The 15,476-nt window shown below is 44.4% G+C and overlaps 1 protein-coding gene across 2 annotated transcripts in view; it reads left to right on the forward strand.

Annotated features, from left to right (window-relative positions):
- Nucleotides 1-665: 665 nt before the first annotated feature.
- wu:fb13g09 (multidrug resistance-associated protein 5) overlaps nucleotides 666-15,476 on the forward strand; it is a 53,942-nt gene continuing 39,131 nt past the window's right edge. For both annotated transcript variants that reach the window (XR_005476954.1, XM_038993638.1), the window contains exons 1-4: nucleotides 666-927; nucleotides 2,667-2,870; nucleotides 5,046-5,201; nucleotides 9,353-9,500. Coding sequence is in view for 1 of the 2 variants with exons in the window: in XM_038993638.1 (XP_038849566.1) it covers nucleotides 2,677-2,870; nucleotides 5,046-5,201; nucleotides 9,353-9,500 (498 nt within the window). In the remaining variant the exon portion in view is untranslated. The remainder of the gene's footprint in view (nucleotides 928-2,666; nucleotides 2,871-5,045; nucleotides 5,202-9,352; nucleotides 9,501-15,476) is intronic.

Raw genomic sequence — 15,476 nt, forward strand, 5'->3', positions numbered from 1 at the left:
CCGTTAATAATTGCAGACCCCAGCTGTGATTCCACTCTCCGAGGGTGTTTCGGGAGAGTTGGAATATGTAAAAAAGCACCATCCAATTTACACATGCAAATTAATACACACTTGTACATGTGTGAAATAGGACAAACAAAAGCACCCACCAAATTATTATTTTTCAAAGTTACTTTCAATAGTTTATTGAAATACATTGTGCAAAATAGATTGATTTTGACACCTACGTCGGACAACAAGAAATTACATAGGTCTCTCAACCCCGTGTTTTTCATAAGGAATCAGTGCATCTTATCAACAACAGAGCACAATATTCCTTATTTTATTTAGGGAGCTTGCATCCATTCATGATGCAATGCAGGCATGCTTAAAGCCACCATGTTATCTAGATGATTATTCTGTCAATGTTCTTCCTTTTGGAAATCACATGCACCCAACCCAACTAAGCGTCAAAGAGCACACAACTCAGCTCCATGGCCTTGGCTGGACTGCTGTTTACCTTCTCTCCATAGCCAAATATAGACAGAGAAACGTAAGCTGTTCGCGCGCCCTGCTGGAGATCACCACGTGGCTTTCTTGTAGTCACCATTCACGTTGCTACGGCGACGATGCAAGCAAGGCTACGGTTGGTTGAGCAGCGATGACGTCATGTGGATATCGGGAATTCCGTATGCACTGAGTGGAAGAAAAGAGGTCCGGAAAAAGTGGTAACACAACTAGCAAGAAACATTCTGTGGGAGATGGCTAATTATTTTAAAGTTGATGTTATAGAAGTGTTGCCTATGTATTTTATTAAGAGAAAAGTAGATGCAACCTTCGAAAGTGGTATCAAACCCAATGACCATACCTCAACCAATATTCATAAACATCAGATTTGAGAGCTGCACCGCTGGGGGACAACTGAGGGCAGACTGCAGACTTGCACATGTAAGTTTCTTACACAGAATAATGTAGATGTTGACAACTTTTTACAATGTTTCACTGGAGATGATGATTGTGAAGGATTTTGGTGATTGTGGTTGTTACAAATGATATACCATTTTCTAATTACATCAGTGCATAATTTTTCCCAGACAAAATTGATTTTGTACTGAATGACCTCTCATTTATTTGGACTTGACATTGCCAGCAAACAGGGCAGTTCGAATGTAGGGTTAACAAAAATGTTTTGTTTGCTTATGCTCCGGTCACATCCTTTTAACGTGGGTCAATTAAAAGTACAGTCTACAATGGAACTTGGGTTAATATTAACCTGCTTTGGCATCATTATATATATTTGTTTTGTTGTCCTTTTATCGTTCGCTAAGTTCATGTTTTTAGTGGACTATTGAGTATATGCACTTACCCAACCTACAGGACTTATTTGACATAAGGAAATTGTATAAGGATATTAACTTGATCAACATGTTTGGGCAGTCCAGGGGCTGTTTGCTTGACGGTGCCTGTTTAGGAATTATTTAGGCATGGTCTCTGCTATAGCAGCTGGTTCTGCAAAGTTATCAGCCTGGTGACAAACTTCACATGATGAAGGGGCCACGTGATAAAGGTTGGAAGGGGCGGGGGAATATCACTTTCTCTCGTATGTCAAGTGAAACGTCTCACTTCTCTGCAGTTCTCATGCTACAGACACTGTACACTGACTCTTACAGTGCTACTTTTCAGCGCATATACCGATAAGATCTGTCTGACGTACACAGAACTGTAACTGACTCTTGCAACATGCTACTTTACTGTGTGTGTGTGTCTGACCCATTGGGTGTAGTAGACCTATGGCCGCTTTTCCTTGCTAAACTTTATTGGTAGCATGTCTGTGTCAATAAATACATTCTTAAATAAACCTTTCGTCTTAGTCCACATTGCTGTCCTTTCCCTGGCCAAGGTCGATCTGCAACATAGTACTCTGAGTGACCTTATCGTGGAGCTTTGCCATAGAAGGATCACTGACGCTGTGCGAACACACAAGCGGCTCAAATATCCTCCCTCCTCTCAATGTTTCCCAAGCCCTTGAAGCCGCCAGCGGGCGTCTTTAAATAGATAAGCACTTCATATTTGTGGCTGTGGGGGGCACAACCTGAGTGTAACTGGTGTGAAATGGCTAACTAGATAGCGTTAAAGTCGGTGACACTAGGCCTGAGACCTTGAAGTAGTTGTTTCCCTTGCCCTGCAAGGGCCGCAGCTTTTGTGGAGCCATAGGTACCGATGATTCATGGGAGGCTGTTGTTGATGTGTTCAGAAGGTCTCTGGTTCAAGGCTAGTTTAGAACATGGAGAGGGCCAGAAGCAATATTGTTACATGAGCAAGGTGCTTTTCAGTCATACCAGGTCTCCACAGGTGAGTCAGCAAAACAAATATACTTCTCTAATAGGGCTCAGAAAAGAGGTGATTAGGCAATAGATGGATAGAAAGGGTTCCCACCAAGATTTGATTTAATTTAAAGAGTTAACTGAAATTCATGAATTGAAAATGGCCCATTATTTGCTATGAGGACTTTTCAACTCAAGTGCTTGAAATCACTGCACTCAAACTTGCTGTTAGGTTATTCAGATTGTTTAAGTGTCTCTCCAAAAACCCTAATTCAACTCCAACCCAGGTTTCTCACAGAAAGGGCCAGTTCGAACACTTTTACATGTCAACTAACTTTTGTGTTTGCATTTTCCCCTCTACAGAAGGTCAGCCATGTTCCCCGATGCTCTGGAGGCAGTTGGCAGGGTGGAGGGCTTGCCCCTGACCTCCCCCGCAACCCCAACCTTACCCGACCCCGATGAAGAGGAAGGCCAGAGGGAGGTTGTGCCGTGGACCAGTCCCAGGCGGAGGGCTGGCCGCTATCGTCACAGCCTGCAGATACTGAAGCCCTTCAGGATAACGCACAAGTAAGCACCCTCTTTTTAGGCCTAGGGTTCCTAAACTTTTTGGGCCCACGACCCCATTTTGATATCTGAAAATTCTTGCGACCTCCACCATGTGAAAAAATTGTAATTAACAGACAATGTTTATTTTTTTAATTTGGTGCTATGACAGTCAATTGAAAAACATTCTAGCATTATTTCTGACTGTCTTCTCAACTCACCATCACATAAAATATTTTTAATTTTTGGTACTTTTTTACCCCTTTTTCTCCCCCAATTTCGTAATATCCAATTGGTAGTTAGTCTTGTCCCATCGCTGCAACTCCCATACGGACTTGGGAGAGGCGAAGGTCGAGAGCCATGTGTCCTCCGAAACATGACCCTGCCAAGCCGCATTGCTTCTTGACACACCGCTCGCTTAACCCGGAAGACAGCCAAGCCCGGCCCACCACTAGGAGTCGCCAGAGCGCGATGGGACAAGGACTTCCCGGCCGGCCAAACCCTCCCTAACCCGGACGAGTTCCTAGTTGTTTTGAACGCAACCTTAATACTCAGAGGGAGACGGCAGGCTATTCCCTTTGAGTCAGTAACCAAAACTCCTCTGTAGTGACCCATGAATGCATTCGGTTAAATTTCACTCACCGGAATCGCAACTGAGCCAGAATTACAGTCAAACGGATTGGGAAGTAGGTACCAAAGTGCTCTTCCAAGCATTGGAGGTGAGCAGTCGTCCCTTGTGTGGGACACTTATTAATGCTGTTTTTTGTTAGGAAACATGCACAGCCGAAGGGAAGGGGGCATGGTTCACTTTTGAAAGACTCTGTCCAATAAGAATTATTTCCACTGATTCGGTCACTTGTCTGTAGAATGTTTTTGTATTTCCCCTGCATGCTTGTGTTCAGTTCGTTCAGTTTCCCAAATATGTCTGTTACGTAGGCAAGGAGACACAACAGTTCCTCTCTCAAAGCAAAAAAATCTTTCCAACTCTCCCCCTCGATAACCACAAAGCCTCAGTGTGAAATAGAACATTGTCATGCTCTGATATCATATCTCCACATAACTTTGCAAACAGGCGTTCGCTCAGTGGATGTGGTAGTTTACAATCGAAGTTACCTGCTGCGGTATACAGTATCTCAGAGTCCTGTGCTCCGCTCTCTTGCCACCAGTTGCTTTTGGTGTATCATACAATGTGTCCATATGGCAGAGGGAGACACATTCATAACTAGAGTGCAGCGGCCTGCCCGCCATACTGTTGTAATAGCATACATTTTTTTAACAGTGTTATATGACAAAGGTATTGATTTGAGTTTGTGCCTCCCCACACATTGTTTTCAATTGCGGACGGTAATATCAAAGTCTCTGCAATAGTGTGTGGTTTCATAGCGTAACAGGCCTAGCCATTCACCGTGGGAATGATTAAAGTGCAACAGTCAAGTGAGGCCTTTTCCCATGATCTAAGGGAGCTCTCTGGTTGAATTTTATCTTTTAGATTTGAATAATTTTCATTTCGATTTTTAAGGTTAACCACATTACAGTGATTTTGAGATACAAAGACGATATATTTATTTTTGTATATATTTTTCAGAATTTCAGAAATTCTCCCGCGACCCCATTTTCATATCAGGACCCCTAGTTTGGGAACCGCTGTTTTAGAGCCTTTACTAATCGGCAAAAATCCTGCAATGTCAACATGAGACAGTGTGCCCTGCTGAGTTGTGAGTGTATAGGGTAAATGTCTGCATCCCAAATGGCACTCAATTCCCTTCATAGTACAGTACTATAGTCCCTGGTCAAAATAAGTGCACTATGAAGGGAATAGGGTCCCATTTGGGACTCAACTATAGTCTTCCTGTTTCAAGCGAGCAGCAGGAGGCCATGATAAGGGAATTGACTTATCCCCCGCTAACAGAGGGCTCTGTGTTTGAACGCACACTGACTGATAAACTGTCCCTGAACTTTTTTCACAGCTCCCCAAGATTTCTATGAAGTGCCTGCAAACTGCTGTTCAAACAACGGTGGTTCATGATTCATCTTTCCCCGGTCAAAGTGAAGGCTCAGGGGCTCTTTTCTTTTCTCTCAGGGGCCAGTGTGTTCTCTCTCTCGCTTAATCTCTCTCGCTCTATCTCTCTCCACCTAGCACCCAGATGGTGCCTAGATTTTCACTCAGTCCGTTCTTTTCTGCTCCTGTCTTTCTCGCAGGCACCAGCACCCAGTCGACAACGCTGGCCTCTTCTCCTTCATGACTCTGCACTGGCTCACCCCACTAGCACGGAGAGCCCACAAGACATCCAGCCTCTCCATAGATGACGTATGGGGCCTATCCTGCCACGAGGCCTCTGAATTCAATTGTCAGAGGTGAGGCTATTGTCAAACATCAATGCCCAAGCACCCTATGGTCCATTGACTCTCCATAGGTTCAACAGGGTTATTATTTTGTATCTTATCAGAAACCCAATGTTTTCCCCTTCAACAAATATTTGATGAATCCCTTTTCCTGCCCCTGTGCGAGTTAAACCAGAAAACAGTAGTGCAGCCAAGGTTTCGCAAGGTAATATCAGTGGACCTCCACATTTGCCGTTTGTGGGATTTCCCAGAGTCACCCTCCACAGAGGTTGATTGCCTGATTTGATGAACATCTTGTCACTTCCAGGAGAGATATGGCGGTTAGGGAGGGTGGTATTAATAGCCTAGGATTAGAGATTAGGGTGTTAGAGTTAGCCAGGACTAGCCTCGCTCAGTCTTGCCTACAGAGAGAACAGTTATGTCATTATCCCTCGTCCTCGCCTCAGTGTGGCTGCCAAAACAGCATTTCAAGCAATCCTTTGAGTCTTGTGTCCTCACCCTTATGGAGGTGAATCTGTCATTCATGAATGAATGAATGAACACAAGAAGGACATATTAAATGGTGGATCATTTGTGACTCATCTTAAACGACTTCCACATTTTGATCAAGAGCAGAAATTCCTGTCGGCTAGGCTTATAACATGCTATAGGGGACTACATGGGAGAGAGGCATGAGAAGAGCTCGCAGTATGTCCCTGACCTGGGTCCAAACGTGGCCCAGAAAACGGACACAATGATATGCTTGTGCCACGTCTGAGAAAAAGAGGTAGAGTGGAGGGTTTAACTTTGTGTTTACATGGCTAGAACAGTTACGTAACGCAACTACCAAAGAGAGGGATGGGAGAGGAGCCAGAGAGCCCCCTGGGAGAGTTGACACTTGAGTGCCAAAAGAAGGTGCTATTCATGAAACGCTAGCAGACTAGCCCCTAGCTGCATTCAGTCACCACATTTGTTTTCTTAGGCACGTTTTTTTGTAAGGCGAGCCAGTACAAAGTGTTGCTATTAGGCCTACATTTTGCAGCACTGACTTTTTATTTTGTTACTTTCAGTATTATTAAGACAAGTGAAAGGTGTTTTATAGATTTATAGGTGCTTTATGTGCAATTACACTCCATAGTGCACTACAACTAGACTCTTTTCAACATTAGACAGTGGACGGGATTTATTTTGCTTGTATACCTTTTACAGCCTTGAAAGGCTTCTCTCTAAGTTAAACTGCTTGGTGTATCGACCATTGATATCAATTCAAACCAAAAACTCAAATGGATATATATTTACACTAAGCTTTGAATGTTTCCTTTCCTGCAAACCTCTCTCTGCATAGACGGCTTAGTGTAGATATAGTGTTAATTGTAATTTCTCACTCAGCTCGGAGGTAAATGTGAATTCAAGTTTTAATAATCTGCCCAGGGGAGAATGTGCACGGGTTAGTGCACTTTGTATCTCTGTAACGTTTGTAATAAACTCATTAACACATCAATTAGATGTGGCACCTGCTCTATCCTTTTCTTCCTATCCATTTTGTCAAGGCATTTTTCCCTCTTCATGGGGAATTTACACACCGGTAAAAGAGTGCATTACCACATATTTAACATGCTTGCGTGTAATGCTCACGCGACTATTATCCTACATGCCATCCATTCTCATCTCCATTGGGCTCGTTGGCCGTTGCTGTGATTAATCTGACCCACAATGTTAAATTAGTCTATTTAGTGTAAAATACTGTTATGAATTATGCATTTTTCCAAGATAATCATTTTGTCCTCAATGCTAATTTCCATCACCATCTTAATATTAGCTGATCTATCACCTTCATCTGTCTGCAGAGGGCATACTAATTTGGAAAGTGTTCAGATCCCTTGACTTTTTCCACATTTTGTTTTATGTTACAGCCTTATTCTAAAATGGATTTAAAAAATATATATCCTGATCAATCTACACACAATACCCCATAATGACAAAGCTAAAACAGGTTGAGAAATTTTTGCAGTTGTATAAAAAACATGTTTATATACGTATTCAGACCCTTTGCTATGAGACTTGAAATAAAGCTCATGTGCATCCTGTTTCCATTGATCATCCTTGAGATGTTTCTACAACTTGATTGGAGTCTGTCTATATAAGGTCCCACAGTTGACAGTGCATGTCAGAGCTAAAACCAAGCCATGAGGTCGAAGGAATTGTCCGTAGAGCTCCGAGACAAGATTGTGTTGAGGTACAGATCTGGGGAAGGGTACCAAAAAATGTCTGCAGCATTGAAGGTCCCCAAAAACACAGTGGCCATCATTCTTAAATGGAAGACGCTTGGAACCACCAATACTTTTCCTAAAGCTAGCTGCTTGGCCAAACTGAGTAAACGGGGAAGAAGGGCCTTGGTCAGGGAGGTGACCAAGAACCCGGTGGTCACTGACGCTCACCATCCAACCTGACAGAGCTTGAGAGAATCTGCAGAGAACAATGGGAGAAACTCCCAAAATACAGGTGTGCCAAGCTTTTGTAGCGTCATACCCAAGAAGACTCGGATGTAATCCCTGCCAAAGGTGCTTCAACAAAGTACTGAGGAAAGGGTCTGAATACTTATGTAAATGTAATATTTACTTTTTTTAGGGTTTCTAAAAACCTGTTTTTGCTTTGTCGTTATGGGGTATTGTGTGTAGATTGATGATGGACAAAAATTATTTAGAGGCTGTAACGTAACAAAATGTGGAAAAAGTTAAGAGGTCTGAATACTTTTCGAATGCACTGTAACTGCCAAAATAAAGGAAACACCAACCTTGTCTCTTAATAGGGCGTTGGGCTACCACAAGCCGCCAAAACCGTTTCAATGTGCCTTGGTAGAGATTCTATAAGTGTCTGGAACTCTATTTGAAGGACGTGACAATTCTTCTTTGAGAAATTCCATCATTTGGTGTTTTGTTGATTGTGATGGGAAACCCTGTCTCAGGTGCTGCTCCAGAATCTCCCATAAGTGTTCAATTGGATTGAGATCTGGTGACTGAGACACACTCACACCCCTTAAACACCCTATGCTCCTTTGAGATCCCTCATTCAACATCACTGAGATCTCTTTTAGCGATGGTAGCCAAAAGATTGGGCTACTGAGCATTTAATTTATAATATTTAATTTCTAAACATAGTACAATAATCATAACCATTGCAAAATAAGTTCCTCACCTATTCTGGCCATGATGAATTAATATTCCCAAAGTAGCCATACAACAAATTACCATGCGCATCTCTCATTTAATTGGGCCTATTAGATTATAATTATAAGACTGTTGTTATTGCTCTATAGATCTGAAAGGAAGCGCTGTTTATAACATACAGGTGAATTTAACAGGTGAACAGACAGTTGATCTTCTGCATTGAAGTGTTTAGGCTACCACTAAGTAGGCCTACTGTAGGCCGTCATTGTAAATAAGAATGTGTTCTTAACTGACATGCCTAGTTGAATTGAACCTTCATTTTACAACAGCAAAAAAGTGTTGTTTTCATCAGAGTAGACAATGTTTCAGAATTCGCGGGCAGTGCAGTATATTTAGGTTTGGGAAAAGGTAAATGCACAACGGTATTGAATTCAAACGATCGGTTTACAGGTCCACAACAATTTGCAATAGTTTTTCTCTTTCAAAAATGGTCAGACAGCAAATGTCACTGCAAAAGAAAACATGCAGAGACATTTGATCAAGTTGGCCATGGCTATTTCCTTTAGAAACTGTCTTGGCCTAATTCCAATACTTCCAATGTATACAGCACATAAGCACGTTATTGTCACCATAAAAGGTGAATGATGGACGTTTTTCAGGCAGCGTTATAATGCTCTTTCACGCTCACGCAGTTTTACTATGTGTCTGATTTATATCAGAAGCATGCATCACCCCAAATGGGACCGTCTTGCCTAGTTACATAAATAAAATAAAATGTATGGCGTGCGCCAAGTTTATAAATTGCAATATTTTTGTGTGTGCACAGTCTTTGCAGAAATGGCTAATTATTTAGTGTCAAATTTAGGCAACGGTTATAAATGAGGCCCAGGTGTTTTTGCCATCCCTTGAATAGGAAAAGGTTAGAACTGGGTGAAGGCTAATCAGATCCTATTGCCATGGTCTCAAGTTTCATCTGTCCATCTTAACTCCTCTCTCTCTCTTCCCCCCCATGGTCAGACTGGAGAACCTGTGGCATGATGAGCTGAAACAGAAGGGGAAAGACGGGGCATCACTGTCTCGCGTCTTCTGGAGGTTCTGCCAGACCCGCATGCTGGTTGCCATCTTCTCTCTCCTCATCACCATGGTCACGGGCTTCATTGGGCCTGTAAGTACACTCCAAATCCCTCCTACTTTCTTTGTCTTCTGCTGCAGCCCTCAATCTGCCTGCATACTGGCTCAGAGACTGGGGATGTGTTCACACATAATGCCCTATTCCCTATGTAGTGCTCTACTTCTGCCCAGGGCCTGTAGGACTCTAGTCAAAAGTAGTGCATGCTACAGCAGCGGTCCCCATTGCACCATGGACCGTTCTCATATAGACAATATTTTCCAGGACTGGCTGTGGGATATCGATTAGGCCTACAAGTTTAGTATAGCTGCTTTTTCATAACATTTTAGTTTAAGTAGGTCTAACGTGATACTGTACACAGGGGGCTTGGAGCATGCAAGTCACCTGTTGCAATAAAGCCATATTTTAGGTAGGACTCATATTTTCTGTTGAATGAGGCTTTATTTTATTTATTTTTTGCAGCCTCGGGCTCTGCTATCTTTGCATTATCGTAATCGTCGTTGGGCCTTTTTAATATCCTTTACCCCTTCCGAAGAAGCTCTCCAGCGACGTTTATTTGTTTATATTCGTGTCAGCTAACGTAGCTAGCTAGTACAAAGTCGGCGGGCAACAAAGCTCACGCAGACCGTTATGAACTCGCAGCCAGTGATGCCAATTTAGCAATTTTGTTTCTAGATTTAGCAACTTTTCAGAGTACCCTGGCAACTTTTTTTCCAAACATCACCTAGCAACAAATTTAGCTACTTTTAAAAATGTATTTGGAACTTTTAGCAACTTTTGAAAAGTGACTCAAACGCTATAATGCACGCATTTTCCCTCTAAATGACACAAAAATGATTTTCTCTGTCACACCCTCAGTCACAACACACGTGCCTGGCTGCAAAAGTGCATTGTGAGTGACGTCAGCAGCAGGCGCTCAGCTCGTGCACAGACAGCAGCAATTTCAGCAAATTGCAAGTCATTGTTGGCTGACTGCAGCACGGGTTCGACGAGCCAAACCCAGTGAATATAGTTGGTTACAAATGTTTGATCTTGAACAGAACTTACAACATCAATCAACATGTCTCAATCAAAATTGTACAGCCAGAAGTACAGAAAAGAGTGGGAGTCTGTACCTTGATAACAAATGTCAAATCATATTTTATGCTGAGATGGCCAGTCAATTTGAGTAACGTTATTGTGTATTCTACGTAATGACGCAGTTTTACGTTATCACGCAATGACATCACAATGTCATTTAGCAACTTTTAGCAACATATCAACCTGCCTCTAGCAACTTACCCTGAAAATTAGTTGGCAACACTGCTCGCAGCGAGCACATTACTCATTCAAAATCTGTAACTTGTGGGCGTGACGGAGATATTAGAGTGGTGAGAAAAGGACCAACAGACTGCACCAAGTTCAGCGTAATTACTGCACAAATAGCCCATAATTGTATATAATTATTATTTTATTTTACCGATTTAAAAAATAATGATTTATCCTTTCCGTGCAGCCCTGCGGTGGGGACCGCTGCTCTACAGGGAATAGATTGCCATTCGGGACGTACCCTAGCTCTAACTGTTTAAAAAAGCACTTCATCCAATTTCACGCTGGTCTGAAAATTTAAATGAAAACATACCAGAAGATTAGAAAGCTTTAGATGGTGAAACCCATATTAATCCTCCAGATTAACCATTGGTACCAGGGTTACACTTTGTCCCAGAAATAGGCTGTTCTTTTCCAACTGCCACACTTCGGACTTCATTTCCCCCTCCTACCTAAAATACCCCAAATTAGTATTGAACCACAATGCCAGCGCTTATTACAGCCATATTAAACACAATTTCGGATGAGGAACTCCGAATTTAATTGCCTTTCAACTGAGATATTGAGTGGCTGTATTGTTATCAACACCTCTGGCTGTTTATATGGATGTCATGCTAGGTCTATGTGTGGCATGCTACTGTACATGCTAGCAGCTTTCCTCATTCCACTAATTATCAACTGTATTTACAAGTTACACAATGAATCATTTGTCTCACATTCCTGCCTGGGTGCTATGTAGGCCTACTGTACAGATTTATTTGGCATAGATTGAACTATAGTAGCACTGGTAATCTTACTGTAATTACAATTTTGGACGCCTGCACATTTTCAGACCTTGAGTGGTCTGTTGAGATGAGTTCATGACCCCAGTCAGTTATGTACAGTGCATTCAAACTATTCAGACCCCTTGACTTTTTCCACATTTTTTACTTTACAGCCTAATTCTAAAATTGATAACTTATTTTTGGGTGCAAATTTATATAAGTTTTTAGACCCTTTACTCAGTACTTTGTTGAAGCACCTTTGGCAGCGATTACAGCCTCGAGTCTTCTTGGGTATGACTCTACAAGCTTGGCACACCTGTATTTCTCCCATTGTTCTCTGCAGATCCTCTCAAACTCTGTCAGGTTGGATAGGAAACGTCGCTGCACAGCTATTTTCAGGTCTCTCCAGAGATGTTTAATCGGGTTCTAGTCCGGGCTCTGGCTGGGTCGCTCAAGGACATTCGGACACTTCTGCGCTGTCTTGGATGTGTGCTTAGGGTCGTTGTCCTGTTGGAAGGTGAACCTTCTCCCCAGTCTGAGGTCCTGAGCGCTCTGAAGCAGCTTTTCATGAAGGATCTCTGTGCTTTGCTCCGTTCATCTTTCCTTCAATCCTGACTAGTCTCCCTGCCGCTGAAAAACATCCCCACAGCTGTCAGGTTTTGGCCAAGACTGTTCGGGTTTTGGTCACTAGATGTCCCCATTGCACCTTTTTTGTACCTTTTGTTTTTCTTGCTCTAATTATTGTTTGCACCTGTAGGTCATTCCCTTGTTAGTATTTAAACCCTGTGTGTTCCTCAGTTCCTTGCTCAGTGTTTGTAAGTTAGCACCCAGCCCCAGCCCAAGCCTTGTTTTATACAGATATTTCTCTTGTTGGATTTTCCAGAGGTTCTCTGGTTTAGTTCTTGTGTATTATTTGAGTAGTCTTTTGAGGTTTGTTTTTTCCCTGCTGTTTTTTACCACTTTGTGGAGTTTCTTTTGTATTTTGGAGGATTTCCATTTTGTGCCTCTTGGCTTTATTTTTGGACATTGTGGATTTAGTTTCTTTGCCTGAAGATTTTGTTCTTTTATTAAACCACCATCTCTAGTACTGCTGTGTCTGCCTCATCTTCTGGGTTCTGACGATTATTAGTGACTGTTTCTCGCACCGGGTCCTGACAGAAACACTGAGCCATTATAATGAACCCAGAGGCAGCCAGTACCCAGGTTTTTTTTCCCATGCTGTCCCACCACGAGGGGACTGTCCAACGCCACGAAGCTGCTCTGGTTCAGCAAGAGGCCTTAATGGCTAGACATTCTCAACTTCTGTCAGAGATGCTGACTTCCATAAAGCAGATTTCTGATCGACTTTCCCCGGCAACCGCTTCTGCTCCAGTTCATCCGATTCAAGTGCCCCTGGCAGTTAACCCCCTGGCTGAACCTCGTCTGCCGCCTCCCCAACGGTTCTCAGGGGATCCGAGTGTTTGTAAGGGGTTTTTCACCCAATGTTCTCTCTCCTTTGAGCTGCAACCATCGTCGTTTCCCACCGACCGGTCCAAGATAGCATATATCATCACCCTGCTGTCGGAAAAAGCCCTAGCCTGGGCTACTGCTGTGTGGGATGCCCAAAGTCCCTGCTGTGCCAGCTACTCTACCTTTGCTGAAGAATTCAAGCGAGTGTTTCAAGGTCCTACCAACGGCCCTGACTCAGCCAAACAGCTCCTGACTCTCCGCCAAGGTCGGCGCAGCGTGACGGACTATGCCATCCAGTTCCGCACTGTGGCAGCAGCAAGTGGCTGGAACGACGAGGCGCTCACAGTGTGTTTTTTGAAGGGTCTTTCTGACACCATCCAAGATGAATTGGCCACTCGGGAACCACCGGACAACCTCGAGTCCCTTATCAAGTTGGCTTCACGCATAGAACAGCGTCTGAGAGAGAGAGAACTCAACCGTAGACCGCTCACCCTAGCTCCTATCGGTTCCAGCTCCGAGTCTCCACCTTTATCCTCGCTGGCTCCACCAGAACCCATGCAGGTTGGACGCATCTCCCAGGCTGAGAGAGACCGCCGGATGAGGGAGCGATGCTGTCTATATTGCGGCAAACCGGGCCATTTCCGCTCCACGTGTCCCGGGCTCCAGGGAAACGCACTCTCCCGTGCAGGCCTGGGAGGACTGTAACGGGAAACATAACCTCCTCCCATCCATCCAACTCCCGCCTGCTCATTCCAGTTACCCTTTCCTGGGACGACCACGAGTTTTCTCTTCAAGCTTTGGTAGACTCTGGAGCCGCAGGTAACTTCATGGATGGGGTCTGGGCGAAGGAGAATGGCGTTCCTTCTGAACCTCTAAGTGACCCCATAAGGGTTACTACGTTGGATAGAAGCCCTTTGGGATCTGGACTTGTCACTCGTGCCACTACCCCCTTGCGACTTTCAGTTTCCCAACACCAGGAAGTGATGAACTTTCATCTGATCTCCTGTTCCGAGTTCCCTCTCGTCCTTGGTTACCCCTGGCTTCACAGCCATAACCCTCACATCGACTGGTCTGTGGGCACTATCAAGCAGTGGGGTCCTACGTGCCAAGCCACTTGTATCTTCCCGAGTTCCCAGAGTTCCCCTTCCGAGTCTCTAGAATCCATCGACCTGTCCCGAGTTCCCGAGTGTTACCATGACCTCAAACTGGTATTTAGCAAACAGAGGGCCACCAAACTACCACCCCATAGACCTTACGATTGCACCATCGACCTGTTTCCGGGGACCTGCCCTCCCAGGGGTCGGATCTTTTCCCTTTCTCCTCCCGAACGAGCTGCTATGGATACCTACATCAAGGACGCTCTGGCAGCAGGCCTCATGCGTCCATCTACCTCGCCGGCGGGAGCAGGGTTTTTCTTTGTGGCCAAGAAAGACGGTGGATTACGACCTTGCATTGACTACCGGGGACTCAATGCCATAACCGTCCGTAACCGCTACCCGCTACCCCTTATGGCCACAGCCTTTGAGCTGCTCCAGGAAGCAGTTGTCTTCACTAAGCTTGACCTGCGGAACGCATACCATCTTGTGCGGATCAAACCCGGGGACGAGTGGAAGACCGCTTTCAACACGCCTACTGGTCACTACGAATACTCGGTGATGCCCTTCGGCCTGACCAACGCCCCGGCTGTGTTCCAAGCGCTCATAAATGATGTGCTTAGGGATATGCTTAACATCTTCGTGTTTGTTTACTTGGATGACATCCTCATCTTTTCGAGCTCCCTTCAAGAACACACTAAGCATGTCAGACAAGTGCTCAAACGCCTCCTAGACAGCCATTTGTACGTTAAGCCGGAAAAGTGTGAATTCCATTCCTCTCGAGTACAATTCCTGGGATTTATAGTGGAACCTGGTCGAGTCCAGATGGACCCCAAGAAGGTAGGGGCGGTAGCGGATTGGCCCACCCCCAAGTCCGTTAAGGAAGTTCAGCGTTTCCTGGGCTTCACCAACTTTTACCGCAAGTTCATCAAGAACTTCAGCTCGGTGGCAGCCCCTCTCTCAGCTGTAACCAAGGGTGGCAACACAAGGTTTCTGTGGGGAAGAGAAGCTGAGACGGCCTTCCGAGGACTCAAGCAGCGCATCCTCTCTGCTCCCATCCTGACACTACCAACGGCGGATGAACCTTTTGTGGTGGAGGTAGACGCATCAGAGGTTGGGGTTGGAGCTGTCCTGTCTCAGAGGGGTGAAGACAAGAAGCTTCATCCTTGCGCCTTCTTCTCTCACCGGCTTACCCCGGCCGAGAGGAATTACGATGTGGGGGATCGTGAACTCCTAGCGGTTAAGATGGCATTGAAGGAATGGAGACACTGGCTCGAGGGGGCTTCTCAACCGTTTCAAGTGCTTACGGACCACAAAAATCTGGAGTATATCCAGCAGGCGAAGCGGTTGAATTCCAGACAAGCTCGATGGTCTCTTTTCTTCAGCCGATTTCAGTT

Source organism: Salvelinus namaycush, chromosome 5 (genome assembly GCF_016432855.1).
Source record: "Salvelinus namaycush isolate Seneca chromosome 5, SaNama_1.0, whole genome shotgun sequence".
Classification (NCBI taxonomy): Eukaryota; Metazoa; Chordata; class Actinopteri; order Salmoniformes; family Salmonidae; genus Salvelinus; species Salvelinus namaycush.